Source organism: Lingula anatina, chromosome 8 (assembly GCF_051362555.1).
Source record: "Lingula anatina isolate TDL-2025a chromosome 8, LinAna3.0, whole genome shotgun sequence".
Classification (NCBI taxonomy): Eukaryota; Metazoa; Brachiopoda; class Lingulata; order Lingulida; family Lingulidae; genus Lingula; species Lingula anatina.
This window is the reverse complement of record NC_141774.1, coordinates 17648169-17663749: the sequence shown is the minus strand read 5'-3', so window position 1 is coordinate 17663749 and position 15581 is coordinate 17648169. Positions and strand designations below refer to the sequence as shown.

Sequence of the window (15581 nt, the reverse complement as noted above, 5' to 3'; positions counted from 1 at the left end):
AGTTACGGCTAGCACTCTACAAAACACTTCCTGGTCCTTACTCATGGCTGTCAATTACTAACATTATATATTGACATTGTCACAGCCAACAATGTTAACATGTAACAAAACAAGATGATCAAGGCGCGAGGTGTCAGACGCCCTTAAGGAAAACTCCAATTTCAAAGTAAAGATTCCCTGTACTGAAGGTAAGGAAAATTATACTCGTGTTCGTAGTCAGTTTGGATTTCAATTGAACGGTAATTATAACTTTCCATCTTGGCTGAGAATCATATTTGATATTAAAGGATTCTAGCCACGTAAAAATCCATTTCTCGAATTTTGAAGATGTAGTGTTCAATCCATACACTAGAGGATGTTTAAATCGATCCCCACCTTTCAAAAAGTATGAAAACAATCTATTGGTAGAAAAAATCGTTTTTGTAAACCTCACGTCAATATGCAAAAATGAAGCAACAGATGTGGATCACGTGGTACTGTGGCAACAATTGGGATAAAGGTCTATGAGACTCAACTGAGCTGCATGCTGAATACAGACAAAAAGTTTAGGAAAGTTGTGTTGAACGAGATTGGGCCATTTTCGTTATGCCTCTGTGATTGCCGTGGGATTCATCATAAAAAAAAACAGCACTCGTTGACAATCTTCTTTTTTGTCTGTGACGGCCTTCCATGACTTAATTATTTACTAACTTCGGTCACAATAGATGCGATGCTCGAGATTATGGTCGCTTTAAGTGGTTTAGATCATATCAAAAGCTGATAGTCTTTCGAATAAACTGTCATCAGTTGACAAGCTTATTAATTGCTGATGCATTTTAAATGCATGATATCCGGTAGTGGACCGAGAGCTCGTTAACAATAAAACCTGTTAATTACGCACCGCCGCACTTCCCAAACCAGGTAATAACAGGTAACTGGACTTGTCAGATTCTTGGTGGACTTTAATATTATTTCAGTATATCTCTTTTATTTCATGGGGTAATGTTAGTGGCATTTTTAAATGACGTTTAATATCGATATTTAAAAAAAATGAGTTCAAACACGGTCGCGAACATTAATGTAAGTGATTGCTCTCAGGGTATCTTGAAGCATGCGTATGCCCAGACATTACTTCCGTGGAAGAAAACGCAGTTAAGGAAAAACTCGAAAAAGAGCGGTAATATTAAAGAAAAAAGAATGGGAACTGCTGTAATAAAATGGTTCGTATATTTTGAATTATGCATGGGGATTTTTTAAAAAGAATGTTGGGTGTAATAAGGAGCACTAGTGATAACTTAGTTCATTGTACATAACTAAGTATATTATGAAAACGGGAGATACCAACTTCTTTTAAGTATAAAGCTACCATTTTTAATATTGATTTAAATACGCTCTTCGAAAAATTGTATTATAACAGCGTACTATAAAGATCTGCTCAACAAAAATTTTTGATTGGGTAATTTGAGTACGGAATGAACTGGAGACCCTTGGCTTGTCATCAATTTTTCACAAAAATAAGTCAGATAATGTTATACTGTCCTTGATAGAGTAAGGATTGAAAGATAATTTTAGACAAATATTGACCGGAAAAATACCCATAATTTAACAGTGCAATTCTATTAAATAAGCCAATTTCACAAAAAAATTGCACTGTTGTTGTTTTTATGACTTTATATTTTTATTGCATTTCCTTCTGATGAGCCGTAGGGTGGGTGCAAGGGTTAAATAAATTGAATTGAATTGAATTTCACAAATAACATGGACCTCATATGTAATAATCAACAGTACCCTTAAGTCATTCGAATGCAGTATTTTATACTAGTTGGGATAACCATAATTAAATGCTAGTTAAAGAATTGAATAGACGGGAAAATGGCTTCACACGGCATCACGAGGATTTAGACCCCCTCGGGTAAGAGATTTGAATGAGTATGAACTTTTATCAGGAGTCAGAAAAGTCATCTTACAGGTAGACAATGCAGCTTAGTGTGACAGCTAAACACGCCGCTTGACTCTCCTCCGGTGGCACGATGTTCGTCATCAGACCACGTGACAACGTAGCTCATTAACTCCCAGGCCGAGCAAAAAGGATGTTTTGTAAAGCCCAAAATTTACAAAATTAGCTTATAATTTGTGTATTTGGATAAAGATATCGTTAGTTGGGCATGTTTTCTGAAGAATGTACTCCGTTCAGGCCATTCCGACGATCTGACGAGAAACCTTTAAGGTGCATACAGATAATTAACAGTCTGATAGATACAGATTTCCAAGCAAGGGCTATTTTAACAGGCGATTCTGTTGCAAGATCCCAGGCGAAGGCATTGAGTGGAGGGGGGGGGGGGGGTCGCTTCAATTTTAAATTAGAAAACCGCCTCTAATCCCCACCCACGTTATCGCCTGGGGGTATGTCTGTAGATACATGTATTCACCTACATGTACATGTACCACAACACTAGCGGGTTACAACCTGTGGCATACTCAGCCATCTTCCTTTATACTACAAAACTAGTTTTTCCGATCACTTACACGGTCACTTGCTTTCCTTTCATGGTGGTTTCTAGTCTACAGCAGGCGAAGATAACTGTATTATCAATGTAGGAGTACAATGTCTATTATTATTGTTATTGAATTATTGTGTCCAGTAGGACTGATAAAACATAGCGACAGTGCAAAAAATAAATAAATAAATAGATAAATAAAATATAATAATGATAATAATAAAATGTAGTTGCCAACAGTTAAAGATAACAATGATGCTTCGTGTATTTTACAAATACTTGGCTCAAGACAAATAAACTTCGTCACTTAATTGGCTCAAGACAAATAACCAAATGCATGCATTCCTTCCATTTTCTATTTGCCAATTTAATTAGTAGGGGTTATACTTTAATTTAAAGTGTTCAAAACTTTGCAGCGACCATGGCTTCCACGGTGACGCTTTAACGCTCTGTGTGCCATCTTAGCGATCACCGTGCGTTTTTTGAGAGTCCAACAGCGAACTGATCAGTTCCTAATCTCTGACCACAAGGTGTGCTAATGGTCTGTTACAAAAATGTTCAATGGCTCAGTGTGATTTTGTAGACTATTTTGGTATCTGATATCAGAAGGTAGCCATCGGTCTCATGGTCGCACATGGGACGCACAAGAGGCACCGTCCGGTGTAAAGGGGGTTTTACATGTCGTGCAGAAAATCATGGACGCTTAGGCCTTATCTTAGTAAAAAGCTGGAGTTAATCTAATTTAGCAGTAATCTTAATTATCTTTGAGTTGTTTATCTTGAAATACGTACGTATCATCCCGGAAGATAACCATAACTATTACTCTTATAAGGTGCAAAGTTTATTTGTATTGTAACACAGTTTAAGTAGAAATTTCATCCAATACAATGGGCATTGATCTAACCTTTGAATCTTAAATGACGGGTGTTCCCTAACTTATTTTGAGAAGGATATATCATCTAAACGGATATCCTCTTTTTACGTTCATGTTATTTTTCCAGGAGTGATTATTTAAACTTCACAAGAATATAAAATCAGGAACACTCACAAAAAACCATCATGGTCGATAGCGTAATAAACATGTGGGGCCTGGTGGCTATCATTGTATTTTACATAGTCATCTTCATCATCGAAATAGTTGCTGGAAGAAAATCTAAGAGTTTTGGAAAAGATGCAAATTCGACAGAGCCGACTCTAGCTGGGAGAAACGTAGGACCATTCGTTGGGATTTTTACGTTGACTGGTAAGGGAATTTTGGCAAGCAACCCCGATTCGGTTGTGACACGTTTTAATGCCCAGTGATTTTGAATGTTTCAACCTTGAACTGACGTGCTGACAAATAATGTTTTTTTTTTTGGCTTTATTTGTCTGAAAAATTGGAACACATAGAAGCATTTCGATTTGATGAATGAGCGCTTACTTTAATTTGTTTTAAATTAGTGAGTGTTTTTTTCCAGGGTTTTTTATTATATCGGGGAAAATCTTTAAAAAAGTATTTAAAAATATTCTGTATGATTTAATATATCTTTAAAAAGATCCTTTTTGTACAGCGACTTGGGTAGGTGGCGGCTACATCAATGGCACTGCAGAATACACCCTGAGTTCAGGGTTAGTATGGTGTCAAGCACCTGTCGGATATGCCATCTCTCTTGCCATCGGCGGGCTGGTGTTTGCTGGACCCATGCGATCTGCAGGGTACATGACAATGCTGGACCCATTCCAGCAGAAATACGGCCCAGTTATGACGGCTCTGCTCTACATTCCTGTCCTGCTGGGTGATCTGTTCTGGTCGGCGGCCATATTGGCGGCTCTTGGTAAGAGTTTTTTTTTTTTTTTTTTTTTTTTTTTTGAGGTTGATATGAACGTTAATATGGCCAAATTTGGTCATAATGTTTTCCCAATGTCTTTTTGTAACATACCTGCCGCAGATATAAGTATAATATACTTAGTGAGACTGCCATTTTTGTGGTAAAACAGAATATATTATATTTCTATGAGTTATTCACAATGCTTTTATTGTGAAAAAAAGACCTCATACAAAGAGTTATTATTCCTTTAACATTACAATGCAAACATCAGAAAAAAATCGCAACACAATTTTAAGAAATGAATCCATATGGAATGTTGACATGTGTTTTATAGCCCAGTCCTTGGTCAAGTTCTCAATGCACAGCTCATTTTTTTAGGTTCTTCTCTGACCGTTGTGATCGGCTTGGAAAATACCATCTCTATCATCGTGTCAGCCATTATTGCAGTCCTTTATACACTTATCGGGGGACTATATTCTGTGGCGTATACAGACGTAGCACAGCTGATAATGATTCTGATTGGACTGGTTAGTATGCGTGTAGAGTTCCCAGAATTCGAAATGTGCAGATCTATTGTGTAATATTCGCATATTTTATATAATCAATAATACCTTTTTTGAGCTAGACACGTCTTTACGGAAATAGATCCCATCACTTGGCATTATAAATAATAATTCTGTGTTTTCAGTTCATGGCTTTTCCATTTGCTATGCACCACCCTGCCGTTTCGCCTCTGGAAATGACGTCATCGAGCTGGCTAGGGTCTCTTACCAAGAACGATGCTGGGTTGTACTTAGATTCAGGACTACAATTAATATTTGGGGGAATACCTTGGCAGGTGAATGAAATAAAGGGCCTAGAATATTGACTTTCTTTACCCTTCACTCTGTATGTGACTGTGCTTTACATCCACTCTGTGTCTAATATAACTGTAAAAATTGCTCAGTGGAAATGAGATGATTAAAGAAGGTACTAAAAGAAAACAAGTCAGTAAAAGAACAGATATGTCACTTTTAAATAACCAACTAATGACAGACTCTTTGAAAGAAAAAAAGCCACTTAGTTGATTATCCAATCCTAAATCTCCTTTTATGTATGAAATGACCACTTTCCGTTATCCAGGTGTACTTCCAAAGGATGCTGTCTGCAAAGACAGTAAATCAGGCAAAGTGGTTATCTATTGTAGCTGGTTTTTTCTGTCTGGTCTGTGCTGTCCCTGCCGTAATGGTTGGAGCCATTGGAGCCTCAACAAGTAAGTCGACTATTGTAAAACTCATAAATAAGGCGTAGCCGTGTGGGCTGCTTTATAAAGGAATCGGCAAAAATATAAAATAGCATTGGAATATTGTGTATGTACACATGTACAATGTATTATGTGTAAAGGCCTGCACAATTTTTTGATGACTAACCGACCAAAAATTGAACAATATAATTTCGACAGAAACTCATAAATTTTGTTTTATATTTGTTGATTAAATGGGGATGAATGGGCGATTGCTGCATGGAATTGCTGATTTACTAAAATTTGACATCATCTAACCGATTTCACATCTATATACCTGAGTACTTTAGAAATAAGTACCTCTTTTTTTCAGATTGGACGGACACTGCTTACATCGATGTGTACAATCAGACTACAGTCCCTTCAGAAGAATACAAGAACATCTTGCCGCTTGTCTTGCAGTACCTTACGCCCCCTGCCGTCTCCTTCATCGGCCTTGGCGCAGTCTCCGCCGCTGTGATGTCATCTACTGTCACCGCCATTTTGTCCATGAGTTCACTTTTTTCTCACAATGTGTGCAGACCACTGCGGAAGTTCCTGTTCCGTGGAAAGAAGGTATGTGTTTTTATTTATTTACATTGCTTTAGTTGAGCTACTGCATTTTTATGCATCAAGTATCGCCTTAGGTTATATCTAGGACACAAAATAAATAGGATGGGAAAGCGGTATATCGCCTTTCAACCATGATACCTTCATGTTAACAACTCCCTATTGTCTCTAAAAACTGTTTGATAGTCTAGGTCGCATTCAGAACCGATGGAGTACATGTAAATATAGCTTGACTACGGTTTCTAGAGGACTGACATTCCTGTCACTCCAGGTTGCAGAAAGCGATACTACAATGCATACTGAATAACTTTCCATAAATTTCTCGTCAGATATAACGTCAGTTACATAACAACAGAGGTGTAAAAATACATGTCAATGTCCTCCATGTTAGCACATTTGAGCTGGCAAGGTTCTTTAATATGATTTTACTGTTTATAGAAACAACAATTTGACAAAAAATACCCACGATGAATTCTACCAGCGGTCTTTGGTCTGTTCTTTAAAAGACGAAAAAATACAAAAAAAAAAAAAAAAAACGATGAAACACCCAGCTGGGTTTCGCTTTACTATAGCAATTCTACCTTTCAAAGCGAGACACGCACTCCCAACATCATGAGATCCGCTAGTTGTTTTAAGTTTGAGTGTGACTCCCATCCTTTTAATTTTTGATCGTAGGTTATACCTACTCTCTCCCAGAGGCCCTTCTAAATTTTCGACCAGATAAAAGCCCGTTGAAGAACTTTTTCAATCGATTTTGTAACTGATAGAACAACTAAAAGGTCCTCCAATACATGAGGAGAGTGTGCATACCTGAGTTGAGACAAGACGCTTACTTAATAGTGTTCTTGTGTGTACTATCGAAATAGTGTTGTGATCCACATATACCTTATTCTTTTCAATTCACCAACACTTAGAGAGGCCATACAGGGTAATTATACAACAGTAAAAATTAAAGAAAATTAACTCCAGTTTTGGTCTTACTTGTTCCAGTTGAAGATAATCGCTACCGATTTTGTTGATATTCATCTTGGAACGTTGTCGTGTCTATGAAACAAAATAAAATGCGTTTATTAACTTAACGATAATTGGAATTCCAGGCTTCGGAGCGGGAGGTTGTGTGGTTGATGCGGGGAGCAGTGGTAGTGCTTGGGGCCGTTGCCACTGTAATGGCGATCTACATCACTTCAATATACGCTCTGTGGTTCTTGTGTTCTGACTTTGTCTACGTCATCCTTTTTCCCCAACTTGTATGTGTGATATTCCTCAAGCAGGCCAATATGTATGGAGCTTTAACTGGGTAAGCTTAGAACCGGATACCTCTTTATTAACTACTGCACCATATTTTAGATTTATCAAAGGGGATCACAGGATCACACATCAAGCATAAAGAAGAATGCCCATTCCCTTAAAAGCACTGGTACTGAGTACGTCAACTTTCCCCCCAATGTCCTTGTACTACGTATATTTAATTAACAACGGTAGAAAAAACAGGCATTTGATGATGGTATCTACGTTTTTCATAATTTATTACTTATTTCAGTTATATTATCGGCTGGATCCTTCGTCTTGGTGGTGGGGAAGCGACCTTTAGCCTCCCTGCGTTTATTCTTTACCCGTGGTACGACTTTGATAACAACGCGCAAGGATTTCCATTTAAAACGTTCAGCATGCTTGTCAGTTTAATCTCTATCGTCGTAGTGTCGATAATATTCCATGTGCTTTTTGCGCGAGAAATTTTGTCTAGTAAGTATGACGTATTTGGCTCCTGTATACCAAAACTGGAGGAAGAAGAGGAGGAAGTTGGAGAGGAAATGGACGAACTGAAAAAGACTGGGGTTTCTAATTTGGGTTGCAATACCGAAGAGCAAGAGAAAGAGGAAAACGATGCCAAATTATAATCGGAACATATATATATATATCCAAGAGAGCGGAAAACGAATGTATGGTTACGTGAACAGACCAAAGTTAAGGACGTACTGCCCACAGTTAAAGAAATGAAATGGAGGTGGGCAGGACATGTCAAAAGAATGAAGGACAATAGGTGGACAATCAGGCTTACAGAATGGACCCCAAGGTATGGACAAAGAAAAAGAGGAAGGCCGGTCAAACGATGGAGGGATGAATTAGACGACTACTGGAAGTCTTGGAAGAAGAAACCTTGGCCAAACTGGAAATCTGAGGCTCAGGATAGGAAACAATGGAAAAAGCATGCTGAGGCCTTTGTCCAACAGTGGAACACTATAGGCTCTAAATGATGATGATGATGATGATATATATATATATACTGACAGTCATTATAAACTTTCAGACCATTTCTTTCGAAATAATTGTTATTTTGACGCCCCAAGCTGGATTTTTTCATATGAATCATTTGCAATGGATATTTGCATGAAGAAACAAAAAGTTGTAAGAATAATTCAAACAAAAACTTAACATAAGAAAATGGCAGCTGCCAAACACAAAATCACAACAGTCAATCGATATAGTCCGACAAGTGCTCAAACGGATTCACATCCGGAAAATAAGCACCACAGGGTATGATATTCTTGGGTCACACGTTTGGGTCAATCTTGCCGAATGTGGACGGGCGTTGTCATGTTGGAAAACGGTGACGTTGGGGTGTTGTCGCATGAACGCGATCATGTGGGGCTGCAGGATATGGTCGACGTAGCGTCGAGCAGTGGTGTTGCCATCACGACCATGAACGGTGTCCGATAATTGCAGGATACCCCTGCCCACTCCATGACACTGGCGACCGGAAAGTGATTCTGCTCCCTGATGCAGCACTCTGTGTGACATTCTCCACGACGACGACACTCACGCTCCTGAACATCTCGATGATCCAGACAGAAAAGGTTCTTATATAAGGGTACCAGCCCAGCGCTGCTGTGTCCATCTGAGGTGTTGCGTGGCCCATCGAAGTCGTATTTGGCGTTGTTTATGATCACGATATTGACGCGTGTTTGGAGGTTGACTTCCCTCGAGCGTCGGCGCACCATGGGACTTCCGATCCGCTGGTGGTTTCTACCGAATGTTTCCCATGGTCTACGACTGGTACGGTCACGCTGCTATTGCAACCCTGGTGCAGAGATCCTTTAAGTTGCCAACCTCTCGCCCTGGACTCTGCCTGTCGTCAACAGAGCCTGTCATGCTGTGGCTTTTAGTAAGATTTCTAATGATGGGTTAGGAACAGCTTATACGTCTGGCTATATCATTGTAGCTCTAACCGGACTTTACCATACCCAGTGCCGAGAGATATTGTTCATTGATCACATGATAGACGTGGCTTGATGCCATTCACTGTGCTAACAATGGGCCCTTTTTCGGGGGGGGGGGGGGGGGGATGGGGGGTATATATAGTCATGTTCAGCACAGCACATGGATTGTTTTCTAAACTTAAAATTGCTGTATTTTGCTTTTAGTAAAAAATAAAATTCAAATTTTTTATTTCAAGAATACATTAAAAATACGCTTGATTTAAAAGATCATTCTGTTATTTAGTTATTTATAATTACGTCGCTAAGGATTAGTTGTCATTGTCTTTCTGTCAAACAAACAATTAAATTACCAGTTTAAACTAAAAAATAATGCGCGTTGAGGGTATCCTTGTATCGCAAGCTCTCCTTTTTTATGGACTCTATAGGAGCCTATATAGGGATTTAACGACATTCGTTTTGAATACTTTAAGCGATTTTTAAATTTTTTTTTTTTTTGCTTTATGGTAGACTAGTATGACACTGTTAGATCTTTTAAGTGGTTTTAAAGTTTATGCAAAGTTTATTAAATCATGTAGCGGTTTTACGACCATCGTTTTCTAACCAATCAAGGTGACAGCCGAGCTTGCTTACATCTGTATGAATCGTAGCTGTAGAATATGCAAGAGGCACAGTTTTGTAAGCATACGCTGTTTATCGCCCAAACGTCTGACTTTCATCTAATCATTGTTTTATAAGCTGTTTATCGTCCAAGCGTCAATTTTTGGTCATTAAATGCCTTCTGTGAGAGGTAAACCCAACTTAACCGTATCAGGGCATTTCACATCGCGTTGTAATCCATGATGTCAATGTCAGTGACGTCATTGCTGCTATATAACTAACCAAAATTAGGTTTACGCTTACAGTTGGCAAAACGCGACAGACAGATCAAGGAATAAAAAGGGTAAGGATTTTGTTGATTTTACGTTCCCTGAAATATACTTGTCTTTTAACACTTTGAGTGGAGCGCCGCAGGATTACGAGTATCCTCAACAATTTTCCCATACAAAAACCAGCTTAATGATAACGGTAACCAAATCGTGGTTACAACGTTGAAGACATCTGACAAGTTTCGCAAAGATATGAGACAGAATTGTGATTTACAATTCTAAAAAGTGTCGACCATTTTTGTTAACTAAGTACGATTAAAAGTAACTTATTTTAAGCGTTCCTCTTTTCTTCATCTTCTCTCTCACACCTTCACACATTAGAAACAACAAGAATTCAGTGCACATGGAAAGCAGAATGTTCAGAATAATATTATTGCCCATACAAAAATATTGATACAGTTATAATACATTCAACGTCAGGTGCCAAATTGGAATATTAAATGATTACAAAAACTTTAAGCAAATCCAAACAATAACTAATGTATTAAGTACATTTGTTACCCCTTTGTTACCCCTTTTCACATTTGATTTTCCTTATAATTTGGTGAAAAGAATATGTATCTTTTGCAGTTATTGATTATCTTGTTTTGAGGAAACACATCAAGCAAACCATTTGTAAATTTAAAAAAAATCATGAAACGTTTCACAGCAAAACTTTTACAACATGGGGTGCAATTTACACAAAATTAACTCAGTAGGTGAATTTTTAAAGCATATTCAAATAAATGGAACATATTTTATTTATTACAAGTAAGCTATATGTTTTCTGGGTACCTTTCTAAAACAATGCGCCCTAATGTACCCACTGGACTGGAAAACTGCACAGTGTTACCATAGAGTTACCATAAATTACGCGTTTTCCACCTACAGAATACAGAGTAATATATGCAGTATTTTTCATAAATGAAAAGTCATCATGCTTCCGAAAATTATTTATACTTTTTTGATATTTACTAATTTTGATTTAATTTTAGTTTTCATAAACATATATTAAAATATCTACATTTACAGATATTATATGTCAGTCACTTCAGAGGATAACTGTCTGTAGACGAGATATTTTCCAATGATATCAGATGCTGTTAAACAAACGTCATATCTTCTCGTAGCCACTTACTGGAATTTAAAAGAATTAAATTATCTTAAATTATCTTAAAATGTTAGGTAAACATGGTTATCTTAACAATGCTATTACCAATATTAAAAACATACTATTCAGATAATTTTTGTGGCAAGGCTTCTAAAAACTGTCAAGTTATGAAAATTTCGAAGTTATGGAAATTAACGCTGCTAGCGGCAAAATTAATGTGGAATCCAAGTAATCCTAGGCAAAAAAGTGAAAAGTCTGAAAAGGAGTTGCCACTCGAAAAAAATACATGTAGTTACCTGTTTCGACTCCTCATTATATCAAAGACATTGTGTCACTGGATAATTATGTCAAGCACGTTATTGATAAAAATGTTCCGCCTGAAAAAAAATGTTTTAAATACCAATTAGTTTTTTCTGTCTTTTCAAGGGTAAATATTTATAACTACGGTACTGGTAGAAATGATTTGAAGGAAATGTCTATACAAATTTATACGTTTTTTTATTCATGGCCAGGAATCAATACATGGCAAATATATTCAATTTACAAAAGAAGGGGTGGAAGGATGTGGTCGGACGTAGTGGTGGGGTGGTACAATGTACAAGTAACTTGGCACCTAATGATAATATCTATTCGTCTTCTAATGACAGCAATACCATTCCTAGGTATAGAGCCCACAGGGGTACTGAAACATCTCCATAATTGTTTCCTATTTTCAAATGCCTTTGCTGCCTTATTATTATTATTATTATTATTATTATTATTATTATTATTATTTGGGGGGGTGGCAAAAAGGAAAATAATTCTGATATTTTGGATATAGCATGAAGGAGATATCACTTTAATTATGGGCTATGAACTTCGAGCATCATTGCTTTGTGTAACACACGGTTTTTTATAATCACTCGAAACCAGCAGAGACATATGAAAACCATAATTTCATTTACCAGAAGCAGGAGAGCTACAACGTGTGGAATGGCAACCTCAGATCCTGGGGCAGAAAATATGCAGCAAGGCGCCGATGTGGTCCTAAAAGAAATAACGTTTTCATAAATTTGGTAATAGAACTGCAAGATGATATTGCGATAATGAGTTTCTGGTTCAGTTCTTACAAATGCTTGAGACATTATCTTTAAACAATATAACATGTACTGCCTTTTACTGTTTGGTATCAAACACGTTCAAAATAGTTTTTTTTTTTTTTTTTTTTTTTTTTTTTTTTTTTTTTTTGCTACTTAATGCATACAGGTTTCTTTTTAAGTTTGTGCTCTACTGAGAATATAAAAAGGATTGGATATTTCAATGAGCTGAAACATAGTAGCAGGATTACTTAATGTATTGCAATTACATGAGCACTAAAGGAAATGCCTTTTTTTTTAAGAAAAACTTACATTGAAAATTGTCAACAATTTTAACTTTTGAAAAGTATGTTTTAGGCACTTATCTTATACATCCTGCAGAAGAATGCAAATATAACATATATCAAATCATTTACTTACACAAGAAGATCATTTAACTAAATATGTTTATAAATAAATAGTTTTACCTGCACGTCAGTCCCCCAAACGGAAGAGCCCCGTTGCCATTCAGACACCTGCAAGTCCACTAATTGGTGGATACCCCGTTCATGTTAAATGTCCATAGCCTAGTACAAAAAATAGCTGTGCAGAGCAGCATATCCCAAGGAACTTTACAATATGCAACAAATGGTGCTCAGCTTTGGGTTTATATATCATCGTTAGTCCTTAATATTTTTGCCTCTGAAACTGAATATATGCTCATCCTTGAAATTGGATATCTTAACACACACTATGTTTATAGGCCTGCAATATAGCATCCCAACTGTTATATAGAAGAAGTAGTAATAGTAGTTGCATAACGTCATATTACGTATAATCCAGTTTCTCTCGGGTATTTCCCTTCTTAGTTTGTCTCTTTGTCACAAAGATTATATACACGTTTTTCTATAACGTTTAAACATTTATCTTGTCTAAGATTGATCTTTGGTGCACTCAATCCCAGGATAGAGTTTACACAAGCCTTACATGACACCTTCTTAACAATAACATAAACTTTGATTGAATATAACGAACACATACCTAAGTTAACGTTAACTAACGTATGAACATCTGCTTTCAATGGTAATCATACGGGTCCCATTGGTTTGCAAATTGAGAATTGGTGGATCTAATCACACTCTGTTTACACAATAATAATAATATGTACATGTAAATGTACACCTAGAGTGAAATGTTTTTTCATAACCTTCAATATAAGGCATTTCAGTCAAAACATCTAAGCTTGAGGTTTGTCAAATTAAAGCGTGTGACAATTTTTCTATGTCTAACTATGTCATAGTCTGGTCATGTTGCGCACATTGCCAGCGCCAACCCCATTCCGCCCCACTGTATGGCAGAAATAGATAATATCTACTGGTATATAGAACATATACAATAATAAACCTTATGTCTAGATACACTATGTTTTCTTGTATGCAAATCATGATATTTAAAATTAGAAATCATTGCTCATGATTTCCCCTACATTTTGTCTTCAATTGAAAAAAAAACGAATCGGTATGTCAAAAATAGATAACATCTACTGGTATATAGAACATATGCAATAATAAATCTTATGTCTACATACGCTTTGTTTTCTTTATGCAATTATGACATTTAAAATTAGGAATCATTGCTCATGATTTCCCCTACGTTTTGTCCTCAATTGAAAAAAAAAAACGAATCTTTACAAAACGTTCTTGCCTATATTAAAAAAGGGTGCAACTGTATACGCATAAATTTAAAGAAGAATATCACTGAATATACTGAAATAAATATATCTCTAATATATATAAGCATGTTGAGGTAAGTGTACCACTGAATACACACTTGGTCAAAACGTTTATCCCACCTCAGATTCCATTTGCTTTTACTTACAAATGATCACCTCAGACCCGTAAACCATTTTGAACAGTATTTTTTTATTCCAGATACCACATCAAACATGATACAGAAAATGTCACCAAATTTTACACACTTTTACAAGTTGTGACTTCAGGTATACTACAGGCTTCATCGTGACAATGAACTCGCTCGCAGTTCTCGTCTGGCGAATGATTTGTTGCAAGAACACATCGGAGGATGGAGCAGGTATCTGTTAACCCTGATATTCACCCTACTGAACATGAAATGGAGTGCGCTATGATGAGGAGAACCAACCCCCTAATTTTTCTACAAGACAATTATTGCACTTGTTGAGGCATGTCGTGCAGACTACAAGAGATAGTTGCTGTACGCGGTAGACAAACACGCTATAAGACACGTGGGTTCTAACGAGCACATGCTCATTGTGTGTAACTTTATTGACATTTGGTGGTGTCTTTTTTGATTTTATGAACAATTATATTCCTTTCGTGGAAATCCCCGTGGAACATATTCCCGAGTTTAGTTTACCATAAATTTGAATGAATGGTATAAAATTTGGCTTTGTTTACTGATATTTTGCATTTTCTGTACCATGAGTGATATTTGATATGGTATCTGAGATAAAACACTGTTCAAAATGGTTAATAGATGTTAGGTGATCAGTTACAAAAAATAGATTTAAGGTACCAGTGTCACAACCTTTTTGACTATAATCCCACACATAGTAAAAAATATATAAATCATTAAATGTACATATGTTGAAATAAGTTTATCGCCTAATATACACATATTGAAATATACATACCACTGACCACACTCACATGTATTGAAATAATTATACCAACTCGAAAATCTGATGGGATTTCATGATGACTTTGTAAAAGCTTTCATTAGATTCATATCATGTAATGCCAGATTCAGAACATGTACGGTGACCTAGCTCTTCAAGTCTATGGAAAAAATGAATGAAACATTCCCCCAATATATTTAAAAATAGAGTCTGAGGGCAATTTAAAAGACGAAAATTAAAAACGTTTAATTTCAAAACGTTTTATAACTGATTTGACTGGCTGCTATCTTTACATTGAATTATCTATTTTAATGTTTTAAAATTTTAATTGTCCATATATTTATTTACATAGTACTTTATATTTTAATACAGAACTGACATTTAATATGGAATATTTTTTCCAAGTCATTTTTCATCAGTTTTTTTCCTATTTTGCTGACTGATAAATGAAAATAAAGATTAAAATCGTGTTTTAATAGCTTTAAATTATCTCTTTGATGTCATGGTGACATCAGCTCAT

General features: G+C 36.4%; 1 protein-coding gene across 1 annotated transcript; it reads left to right on the top strand.

The window, feature by feature from the left end:
- The first annotated feature begins 43 nt into the window (after window positions 1–43).
- On the top strand, window positions 44–9426 carry LOC106167852 (high-affinity choline transporter 1). The gene is made up of 9 exons (XM_086994744.1): window positions 44–188; window positions 3479–3720; window positions 4028–4291; window positions 4664–4812; window positions 4974–5123; window positions 5408–5537; window positions 5881–6122; window positions 7214–7413; window positions 7657–9426. The coding sequence occupies exons 2-9, from the start codon at window positions 3537–3539 to the stop codon at window positions 8012–8014; spliced, it is 1677 nt and encodes a 558-aa protein (XP_086850870.1). The 5' UTR covers window positions 44–188; window positions 3479–3536; the 3' UTR covers window positions 8015–9426.
- Window positions 9427–15581: the final 6155 nt, after the last annotated feature.

What these genes read in the sequence shown, in the direction of transcription:
- LOC106167852 (XM_086994744.1), top strand. Translation starts at nt 3,537, where the DNA reads ATGGTCGATAGCGTAATAAACATGTGGGGCCTGGTGGCTATCATTGTA. An exon ending in TAATGATTCTGATTGGACTG is followed by an intron (nt 4,813 to 4,973) that starts GTTAGTATGCGT and finishes CTGTGTTTTCAG; the next exon opens with TTCATGGCTTTTCCATTTGC. An exon ending in TCCTGTTCCGTGGAAAGAAG is followed by an intron (nt 6,123 to 7,213) that starts GTATGTGTTTTT and finishes TTGGAATTCCAG; the next exon opens with GCTTCGGAGCGGGAGGTTGT.